General features: G+C 38.8%; 1 protein-coding gene across 3 annotated transcripts in view; it reads right to left on the reverse strand.

Annotated features, from left to right (window-relative positions):
- The window catches only part of PCSK5 (proprotein convertase subtilisin/kexin type 5), a 296,183-nt gene that overhangs the window by 147,780 nt on the left and 136,453 nt on the right, over nucleotides 1–11,950 (reverse strand). For all 3 annotated transcript variants that reach the window (XM_026652353.2, XM_029911707.1, XM_026652352.1), the window contains exon 8: nucleotides 1,906–2,118. In XM_026652353.2, coding sequence (XP_026508138.1) covers nucleotides 1,906–2,118 — 213 coding nt within the window. The remainder of the gene's footprint in view (nucleotides 1–1,905; nucleotides 2,119–11,950) is intronic.

An 11,950-nucleotide genomic window follows, 5' to 3' on the forward strand; every position in this document is an offset into this window, starting at 1 on the left:
TATCAAGTGAGAACAGGGAGGTTATATTAATCCATATATCTGGTACTGTTAGTGGTGACTGCTCTTGGACTACTGTGTCCAGTTCTGGTGTCCACACGTCATGTAGAAACACTGGTGAGGTTTCAGCGAGGAGCTCAATCTATTTAGCTTATCAAAGAGAGTTAAGGCATGACTTGATCATAGTCCATAAGCACCTACACAAAGAACAGAAATTTGATAATAGAGAGCTCTTCAATCTGGCAGACAAAGGTATAACAAGATCCAACAGCTGGAAATTGATACTAGACAAATCCAGACTAGAAATAAGGCACTAATTTTTAACAGGGAGGGTAATTAACTATTAACAACTTGGACTTGAAGAAGGAATTATTTCAGGGGAGTCCTGTTGTATGAGTCATGCAAGAGCATTGATTAGATGATCACAATGATCCCTTCTGAACTTAAAATTCATGAATCTATTAATTTTATTGAACTTTGAAAAAAAGGTTAGCAAAGGTCTTTGAAAGGACCGTCTGGGAAATTTGATTAAAGAAGTGAGTATTGCTAGAAAATGGAATGACTTCTTTGCTTTATTATCTCTCAGGGAGAACAAGGAGAGATGCCAGAAACAGAGATAAAGTTTTTGTGGAGAGAAGCAAAGAAAGAACAGAAAAATTACTGGAACGAAGAGTTACCTCAGAACAAGATTTTTTTTTTTTTTTTAAATTAGATCATCTGAAAATAGGGAAGATTCCAGTAAGGGATGGCCAGCATCCCAGAATCTTGAAAGACACAACAGACTGTATTTAAATTAAAAAAAAAGCTAGAGCAGGAATTTTTAACTCCTCATTAGCAATAAGAAAAGAACTGGAAATAAGGTATCATGAAACCAATGCTTAAGGAGGGAGCAAGGAAAGATTCTAGAAAGTATAAGTTATATTCAGTATTAGAAAAGCACCTTGTGATTTTTTATTATGAAGAGCACAGTGAACAGGTATAGATTGGTCAATGATAAGTCAGCAGGAAGGCTGTGCTTAATGAATCTGATAATATTTTTGAGGCAGTGACAATAATGGTTTGAGAAGAGTAAGGGGCAAAACAGAAGTTGACAGACTATCTGGACTTCAGGAAGGCTCTCCAATTAAAAAAGTAATGATAGCAACAATAGTGGAATTCTCCAGTGGAATAAAAAAACAGCCATGGTCAGAAATTAATTGAAAACAACCATAGCCTGGGACGGAATGAGATGGCAAATAGCGCAGGAGAGATAAGCATTGAACCTATTTTACTTACTGTGTATCAGCTACCAGGACTAGGCAGCAATACGAATGACAACTGAGGGAGAATGAATACAAAAGACGAAGGATGAAGGGTCCCAATAAATCTGAAATAAACGGGGACGTGGGCTGGAAAATGGCTTCTATAACTGCACATTTAAAAATGAAAAATAACGAGTACTGGATAAAATATACCAAAAGGAGATTTGCTCTGAGGTCCGGTGATATGCTACAAAGTGTTGGTCAGGAAAATAATCTTTATGGATGACAGCAGAGAGACTCTGCTCAGAGTTTGGAAGCAGTTAGGAAAGCAGAAAGAATGTAGGACACATAGTGGAAGTGAGAGGAGAAATCAGTCTCTGTCACAAGGGTTAGTAAGACCATACCTGATGTATTGTGTAGAATTATGGATGTCAGAATACAAGGAGGCTGAAGGAGCTACACACAGTGGCAGAAATTTACATTCAAATTCTTGGTCCAAAACTTGTATACAAATATATACCATATTGACCAAGGGTGAACATTTTTCAAACAAGCCCACGCGTAGACACAAAGGCCTAGTAGTCATTTTGCCCTCCCCTAAAAATCATTATAGAAAATACAAAACCACATGCAATTAAAATAGCATTACAAAAAAGCAAACACATACTATTTTCTTGTCGTAGGATTCCCCACTGCTGTAAGTCGTAGCTAGGGTGGATGCACATTCTTCCAGATACCAAGGTTTTTTTCCGCTTTCAGCTGTGCTGCTTATGGAAATAGTGTAGATGCTATTGGTGTAGCCATCGCAGGAGCAATGGTCCTTACTCCTTCCACCATTTCCAGACGCCCAAACAAAAATGGAACCTAACTTATTTCGTCCCTGTTTACAAACAATAGGAAAGATTTGATTAATGTTTTTTTCTTGGTAAGCATGTGGGCCCTTACCCCAAATCCTGCCCCCCTTAAAAAGACAAAAGAGCTCATTGTGGAAGATTGTGAAGAAAAAACAGAGTTTAGCTGAGGTAAGAGCTAACCCTCACAAATTCAAAACATGAGTGAGATGAATAATCACAACCGTAAAAACAAAAATTAAATTCAGATTCTACTTGTAGGTGTGGGTCTATTCTGTCCAGCCTTACAAAGAGAAATGCAGAAGACACACAGCTTGCATTAAATGTATCATACTGGATTTAAATAGTAAACAAACAAACAAAAGAAGAGCATGTTGTAGCTACAAACATTTGTAATAGACAGAACCAGTTGTTTATAAGGGTTCTCCTGAATGTCTCATTCTGGAATTACCAAGTGATGCCATGTACTGTTTGACTAATATCAAGTATTCGGAACCACACTGGATCAGTTGCACAAATGTTATAAATGGTAAATGTAAAACACTTTGTTAAAACAAAAATGGACAGGCAAGGATTGCTTTGTTAATATATTAGCAGTAAGCACTACGGCCCCGAGTCAGTAGTCTAACTGAAGTTAGGCACATGCTTAAGTAAATTGCTGAATGAGGACCTAAAACAGATATACATATTAAGAAAATTTAATGGGTGAGTCTAAATAAATATAGTGGGAGTGAAAATGAATCCATAATTATTTTGGTGTTCTCCATTTGGTGCTGATGTAAAGGGTGAAGATGATCAACATACTGCATGCCTGCTGTCTAGCAGGGAACTGTAGTTTTCCATATTCCAGACACTTCATGCAGACAAACAGGTTAACATATGAGGTTCCCATAATTTACATAATCTAAATACATTCATTGACTGTTTGCAAACACTATGATATTAATTAGGATAGAGATTTTAATCAAAGGAGTAAACATGTCTTTAATTCTAGTTCTGAAAAATGACATACTTTTATTATTTATTAATTCTTTTGAGGGCAAAGGAAAAAGCCCAAGGGTTACAATTAAGTTAATAGCCTAATTTATATCTCATTTGTTTGCAGCACATCATGCAATATATGGTTTGTATAAGTGGTAGGTTCATTCCTGTGTATGATGAACTAATGTTATGCCACATGCTACTTCGGTTTCTGTGATCATGAATAAATTACTAGTACATATATTTAGTTTTTTATAAACAGAGTGGATTTGTGTGCTGCAAATGACATAAAGACAGCTGTTGGATATCTACCAAGAGAATCTTAAACAATTAGCAATTCAAAGATTCATCTAATCCAGATGCACAGGGGGTTTTCATTAGTGCATTTTTTGCTGAGTGTAATAGAGCCTAAATCAATGTAAGAAAAAAAATCCCGCGGTTCATGATTCTGGCAGATATATGTGCTTGAATTCACAAACAATGATGAGTTTCACTTTGTGAGTTTAATAAAAGTTCAGTACCTGTAGAGATTCTTCTCCTCAACACAATAACTTAAATATCAAATTCTCCTTGCTAGTGTTTACATAAGGTTATGCCTTTAAAATGCAATTTTTCATTAAAAAACATTTCAAACGAAGGAAAAAATATCCCAGGGTGCCAAGTTAAATGTACTATGAAATCCACATGCTCCTGACAAGACCAGTCCAGCCAGCCAGGAAGTATAACTATTTCAATTTCTTTTTCTTTCGTTGGCTGATCTTAGCTGCTCCAGTGATAAAAAGGTACATTACAATATACTTGTTTAAAAGGCTGGAGCAGTACTGGACTTTTTGCAGGGCTTCAATTCAAGCAACTAACACCACAGCATCTGATTTTGACATTATTTTCACACATACACAAATGGTAGTATTGCAACATCATACTGGGCAAACTTTGTGGTTGTTCTTATCAGGTACACCCATGCCCCAGCAGACCACTCATATAACAGTGCCGCTCCTGCACAGAGAAAGTTCAGTTCATTGTGTTCCCTGCTCCATCATCTCTCTGTCTTTACATCTGGATTAGAGCAGTAGACTCTGGTTCTGTTCATCTCTTCCAGGTCTCATCCCTCTCTCTCATCCCTTGTGTGAACCCAAGAAAGAGCGACATCACCTTGCTGTTTTGTGTTCTGCTTTTTCGCAACTCTTTTACCTTTTAGGGCATGACCCAAGGCTGAGAAGTCAATGGCAGTCTTTCCACTGACTTCCATGGGCTTTATATCAGACCTATGAACTATTGCTTGTCTCATTCATTCTGTCCATTCGTCCTCTGGTCACCTCTCTCCCTAACTTTTGTTCTTGTTCCCTCTCCCCCTTCTTGAAATACTGACTGAGGGAAAAGTAGTTTATGCTTGAGAATACCTGCAAATTTGAGACAGGTTGATGACACAGAGAGCATCCATCTACTGCCTCAACTCACTCCATCATGCCCATGGATTTGAGGTTCAGGAGCTTCTTTAGGATTGGGAGGTGACTAGAAGATCATGCCAAAGAGCTGCTGTTCATTCCTTTTTACTATGCTCCTGGCTGATTTCTGCTGATTACATTAGCCTCTAACCACTGGTACCCTCTTTGTTCCAGTGCTAAGCTACCTCACTCTCCTCCTTTAAATCCCTCCTCAACGTTCACTTTAGACTAGTTTGTCACTGCTATTTTTCACTCCAGAGTGATGTCCATACTTCTGTCTGGCCCTACAATATTCTTATCAAACGAACAAAAATAAAAAAAAAATAACTCCTGTCTCTCTCTCTCTCTCCCGCCCCCCCTGCCACACACACACTCTATTGTATATATCAGAACAAGCAGTGTATGCAATACAAAATTGGGTTTTCAACAAAAACTGATGGCTTTTGCAGAAATTTTTCATATTTCATTAAACCCTACCTCTCCAATCCCCTCAAAACAAAAGTTTCTGCATTTTGGTCAAAAAATGAAATATATCAATTTGGATATACCATTGCAGTGCCTCATGAGAGTTATTGTTCACATGCCTCACATCCCCATTCTCCCCTACAGGTCACACTCCCCAGCTGGACTTCATCTCCCATGTAGCACCGCAGGGACTACCATGATACACCGCCTCCGCTCACCAAGAGGTGAGGCCATGATCTGTCCTGGGAAATGTTGTCCAATAAGGGAGCCCATGCTATAAAGGAGAATGAGAACGTGAGGCACGCAAACTACAACTCCCATCAGGCACCACGATAGCATTTTGGACTATAACTATTTCCATTTTCTGTTTTTTGTCAAAAAGTTAAGCATGACTTTGTTTCCATTTTTGTAGAAATTATCCACAGGAAATAAATATTTTTCTGGCCAGTTCAAATGGCTGCATTTGGCTAATTTGGGCACTGATCCCATAACCCCTATGCATGTGATTCACCCTGTTACTACAATTACTGCAGTAGAATTTCTCAGCAGACCAAAGATTGCTCTTGTGAGGAAGTGTTGCAGGAACGGGCCTCAAATTATTAGTTCCTCTGTCCAGAGAAAGGTGTCTTATTTCTGTAAAGCACTAGTACGTTGATAGTGCTATAATAAAATAAATAAATAATACTAATAATGTGAAATGAGATTTTTGCAGGTAGAAATAGATATTTGAGCAAATTTCACTCCTGAACAAGATAGAGGGCTGCCGAAAATGAGGCCCTGATTGTTAGAAATGCTGCAGTGCAATATTTAAAAATAATAAACACCAACTTAAGTTTTATTAATTCAAATAAGGTTTTGAAGAACAGGAATAATGACTATTAACATCCCAGTTGACCTTTCTGTTGTGACTTTTTTGGTAAACACTTATTACATGTATAAAAAAATATACTTTTTCAAAATCAGTGTTGCCTTTAAAAAATAAAGGTTCATAATTAATGTTGTTTCCATAAAAAATAAATACCAGGTGCAAAGACTAATGGGGGAAAAAATCCTCCCTCTAATCCACATGAAGCAAAGAATTCCAGTTCCTCTAACATACTGCAATATGGTTGTCAAGGCTCCTTCCCCACTCTGAACTTTAGGGTACAGATGTGGGGGCCTGCATGAAAACTTCTAAGCTTAACTACCAGCTTAGATCTGGTCCGCTGCCACCACTCCCAATGTGCTAATTCCCTTCCCTGGGTAGCCTTGAGAGACTCTTCACCAATTCCCTGGTGAGTACAGATCCAAACCCCTTGGATCTTAAAACAAGGAGAAATTAACCATTCCCCCTCCTTTCTCCCACCAACTCCTGGTGGATCAAGATCCAACCCTCTTGGATCTAAAAACAAGGAAAAATCAATCAGGTTCTTAAAAAGAAGGTAAAAATCATCTCTGTAAAATCAGGATGGAAAATAACTTTACAGGGTAATCAAACTTAAAGAGCTCAGAGGAACCCCCTCTAGCCGTAGGTTCAAAGTTACAGCAAACAGAGGTAAACACCCTAGTAAAAGGTACATTTACAAGTTGAGAAAACAAAGATAAAACTAACATGCCTTGCCTGGCTGTTTACTTACAAGTCTGAAATATGAGAGACTTGTTCAGAAAGATTTGGAGAGCATGGATTGATGTCTGGTCCCTCTCAGTCCCAAGAGCGAACTCTCCCCAAAAACAAAGAGCACAAACAAAAGCCTTCCCCCCACCAAGATTTGAAAGTATCTTGTCCCCTTATTGGTCCTTTGGGTCAGGTGTCAGCCAGGTTACCTGAGCTTCTTAACCCTTTACAGGTAAAAGGATTTTGGAGTCTCTGGCCAGGAGGGATTTTATAGTATTGTACACAGGAGGGCTGTTACCCTTCCCTTTATAGTTATGACAACGGTACATTTAACAACTCAGCATTTCACAGAAAACAATGGAATTTAGCCTTCAGTCTAGACAATATGCTAAGATCTTGTTCCTAAAAGCTATTTGGCAAAGCAAATGACAGTCTTTAAAGAACAAAAAACAAAAAAACAAAACAAAAAAACCCCAAACTAAAAAAACAAAAATCAACCTGCCCAAAATAACATGTCAAGTAAGTATGCTCTGGTTTTCATTTACTGTCTATTGTTTGATTACTATTTGGTTGTCTCCTTTCCCCTCTGCCCTCACACCCCACTTCAATCCATTGGACCCACTCGTGCTCGGGAAATTATAAACTTGCTAGTAACTCTAGATACCAAACAACCTACTTAAAGCAACAGCACTAGTTGTCCTACTGTATGTGAACCCAGTTTAAAATTGGTCTCTGTTTAAAATATGAAGTTAAATAAGAGACATTTGGGCTGTGTTACAAAGTTAAGATAAACACACATGTAACATACTGTAGCTTTTACAATTTGGCTAAATCTACCATCTGTCATGCTCCAGATGCCCAAGGGTGTCAGGACAAAAAGTCTATTCCGGGGCTGCCAGGAGGTTTTGCATCTTTTATTACTTGAAAGCAAAAGTTCTATTTACAGACCATATAGACACACGTTTTTAGACAGAAGCAAAACACTAGTCAGTGATGTGAATTATAGTAGAGGAATGGCATGGGCTAGAATGTGAGTGCAGTAGAACATTCAGAGTGCTCATGCCAATGATGTCAGATAAAAATGCATCAACCATCCCCCCTGGGTACAGAGCTATGTCTTCTCATGTCTTGCTTTGCAATAATATTACTGACTCTTTTCCAAATACTGTAAAGCATTCCACAACCTTACTTGTGGTTGTCAGTGTACTTTTTGAGATGTTCTCCTACTGTTTTTATCTTTGTCACTAGCCTTTAGAAAATGTCTGAATATTTAAAAAACAAAAACAAAAAAACCACACAACCCAAAACCCTCGGCCTTCAATTCTGACAAGAAAAAAAAGCACTTCACTGACATTTAGTGTATCATCAGTCTAGGTACGTGAAGAATTTTACTAAGGTATTTTCTGGGTATAGCTGATGTGCACAGACTGTGCATGAGAGCTGCTCTAACTGATACCAACTGCAAAAGGCCACAAAGGGCTGAAAAACAGGGGTGGCCCAGGAGCTCACAATATGCCCACTTTCTTCTGGCCATTCCCTTTTCCTTGTACTGCCAGCAGCTGAGAGGGCAAGTGGTGTAAAGCTTTTCTGCAGCTCAGCACCACAGGAGGATCACTCTTACGCTGGTGTGATCCTTTCTGGGCCACTTAATCCAGCTTTAGGGCCAGATTCTGCCAGGAATCAGAGCCAATATGAACATTCTTGTAAAGACACATGGAAAACTTCCTCAACAATATTAAAGGAGCCTCCATTGCTCCAAGTTTATACATTGCTATAGCTTTATTAGTTTATACCTTACTGACAGTCATGGTACATATCACTGTAGAGTGGTTATCTACACACTGTGGTCCATGGACCATTAGTGGTCCACAAGGCATTTCCAAGTAGTCTCTGAAACAACTTCCATTGAACATGTGAAGCATGAGCAGGTGAGGTAAGAGGTAGTTCCACCATTCTAGAAAGTTAAAATCATGTATTCATTCACTATTCTACAAACAAGGCTTCCTTACTCTTGCTTCTGCATCTTTGTGTTCTTCTGCCTAAGAGATGAACAGGAACTGAAGTCTGTTAATGATTCTCTTTACTGGGTGGAGGTTTTTTTGGTGTCATTTCCAGAGTGATCAAATTTGGTGAGGGAGAGGAAACTCAGTGTGAAGGAGTAGGAAACACACAGGAAGACAGAACCAGTGACCTGGAGAGATTAGAGCAGTGGGAGCTACAGGCAATGAGAGGCAATTTTGTCCTAATAAATTTGAAATCCTACACCAGGTAGAGGAAATAAGTCATGCAGATAAAAAATAGAGAGCAAGGAAAAAGAATTGTAGCTATATTCATGATTTCAAAGTTTATTTTCCTCATCTCCTTAATTTAGTTCTGAATTGCACCATTTTCTTATCTTAAAAGAGAAGAGAAATCTAAACAAGAAAAGAAAATTCATAGGATTTTACACCTTCTTAATATTTACAGTGTCTTTAATAAGTTATTGTGGAAATATTCTATTTACAGGTAACATATAATGTACTGAAGAATTAAAACAGATTATGCATTAACACAGTAATGATGGTGATAGAATATGTGAAGAATATTTCAACATGCATCTGGTATATTTTTTATTTGCCTCTTTACTAGAACAACAGGTTCAATAGCTTCAAGCTATTCCCCACAGCGCTATAATTAGTGCTTAAAGTGCAACCTCCCTCCCCCTAAAAAAAGTGTTGGCTGAAACCTGAACCCGTGGAATGCTGGAATGAATTTCTACTTTTCCTAAACAAAACAAAATAAAGCCAGCTACAGGGCTGCTGCATGCATCACAGATTCTGCCTATCTGTTCATGTTATCTATTCATTATGATTCATTATTACTATGAAGAAATAGCATGTTGCATACTGCATTATTGTCCAACAAAAACAAACAAACAAAAAAATCCAGGTTTTCCAAAATATCTGTTAAACCAAGAATAGATTTAGGATGAGACACTCCCTGGTTAATAATAGGTAAAGTTCCCTCATCACACAAAGCCCAAGTAAAGAGGCATTATGCGAAAGCTATGCAGGGTTTGAGTGAGGGATGGAATTCACCTCCCTAGCCTACAGCGAGGATTCAGTCAGCTCTTACTGTCCTTGTGCAGTTACCTGTTGAAACCCCCTAGACAGGGATTTGTGGCCAACAGATCCATGTAATTATAGACCTAGTGGTGATACCTAAACTCCTATTCCCACCAGGTATTCACAAGTAGTGGAGAGCTCAGCTCCATGGCACATTAGGGTGCAGATTCTGCAGCTGCCAACCCGCTCAGCAGCGACACTGTTCAGAGGTGACTTCTGTAGCCCCAGTGCCATGAGTGAATGAAAAATAAATCCACATTTCTAAGAAAAGTACACAAGGTAGGTACAGGGATTGGGGGAAGGAATCCTCTTCCCAGACACAAGCAACAGAGATGCTGCTCCATGGCTGCCTTTACAGACTTAGGGCTGCAGTAGTCCCTGTGTATGGACTGTCCCCACCACATGGGTGTGGTTGGGGAGAAAGGATGTGATCTGATTTAGTGTCAGATCTATTGGCCTCACCTTCCTTGCCCTAACCTCACTCTGTAGTGCAGCAAACCCTTGAGTACAAACTGGCACTCCTTGAACTGGCTTCATGAAATCCTGCTCTCTCCATAGGCAGTAGAAACGCACAGACTCTGCTGCGTCCGGGTCCCTACAGTTCTGCGGAGAAGTGGGATAAGAGACTTACCCCTATTAATTAACCAGATTCTTTTATTGTGTAAATGCATCCTCACTGAAATAAGTACATTTTAAACATATGGAAAGGCCCAATTTTTTCCAAAGTGGCCTGTTAATTTTGGCTTCCCAACTTAAGATTTATCCTAAGTCAGAGACCTGATGTATTTTATGTTAATCTATTTCAAGCTGGGCACCCAAAATAAGAGGCCACTTTTGAAAAGCTGGCGCTTAGGCCATAACGCTCTTCTGGCTTGTTAGAACAGTTTCCACAAATGTGTGAGGATGTGTAATTAATACAGTCTGTTTCCAATACCTTTTGTGACATTGTATGGAAACTGTGGACATATTGAGGTATGTTTTCCTGTAACTTACTTTCCAAGTTTTTCTGCCTTTTGGATGTGTATATCACGTTGAATCTAATGTAGGAACATTTGTTAGATTATTTTATTTTCTGTACACTTTCTTTTTGCACTACATACTGATCATCTGTGGAAAAACTGCATATAACAAATAGTACTGCTATAAAGGAATCTTCTAGTTATTTCCAAAAGAAAACAGAATGCATTGTATCACAGCACAGCTAGGCATTATGAAAAATAAACTCTGCTACTTTACTGATTGGAAGACAGTATTTGTAATCTAGGGTGTTTGAGCAGAGCACTGGAAATTTCCAACTTCATGCAAAGCATAGACCGAGGAAGAATTGCTAGTTTCATGACCTGTATGGAGGTTTTCACCCAATCTGAGTTTTGGTGGGCAGCGTTAATTTGGAAAGGACTAGAGCAGTGGTTCCCAAACTGGGGTTCGTGAACCCCTGGGGGTTCGCGAAATGTTACAGGGGGTTCTCCGGAAAAAAATCCCTAATGGCGGACAGAGCTGTCCCTAGGGACCTCGGACAGCAGGGGGCCAGCAGCCCGGAGCCCCTGGACTTCCAAGAGCTAAGCAGATCAAAGCAAGCATATCTATCATACTGAGGAGATTTAAACGTCAGGACTCCTTATAAGAAATGGAAATGGAGCTGGATATTTTTTGCTGTTTTTAAAATTAAATAGGCAGCTAGTGTTGTTTTTAAAATTATTATAAAGAACAAGTTTAAGCTTTGTTGTAATGTGCGTTGTTTGCCTGGACTGCTCAAGACCTAAATGCTTCTGTAGGAGGAATGATTTGAGTTGGCTTCTTAAATACCTTTGTGCTGTTTCACATCTGATGCTCCTTGATGAAACATAGGAGCCTTGTCTTATAACAGGCTTATTCAAAGTGATACAAAGTACGAAAGTGAGATTTTGGAAGAGTGTTGCTGTTTTCATAATGTAATAAAAATACTGTAATGATAAATAATAATAATTAATAAATAGTGTGTAATAAGCATGTCATAAAAACAAATCTTATATTTCCAAGATCACTGCTTTTATAATTGATACTCAGGTAAAGGAGAAAATCCCTGGAAACATTCATTTTTAGGAGGGGGTTCGCGAGACTTGACATTTCAGTGAAAGGGGTTCACAGGTTGTTAAAGTTTGGGAACCACTGGACTAGAGCATATCCAGTGACAGATATTCTTGCAAAACCATTCAGTGTCCTAAAATGTGTGCTTTAACACAGCCTGTCATAACTATTAAGAGAAGGGTAACAGCTCTCTGTGTACAGAGAC

Source organism: Terrapene carolina, unplaced genomic scaffold (genome assembly GCF_002925995.2).
Source record: "Terrapene carolina triunguis isolate 2854851 unplaced genomic scaffold, T_m_triunguis-2.0 Scaffold113, whole genome shotgun sequence".
In the NCBI taxonomy this organism is placed as follows: domain Eukaryota; kingdom Metazoa; phylum Chordata; order Testudines; family Emydidae; genus Terrapene; species Terrapene triunguis.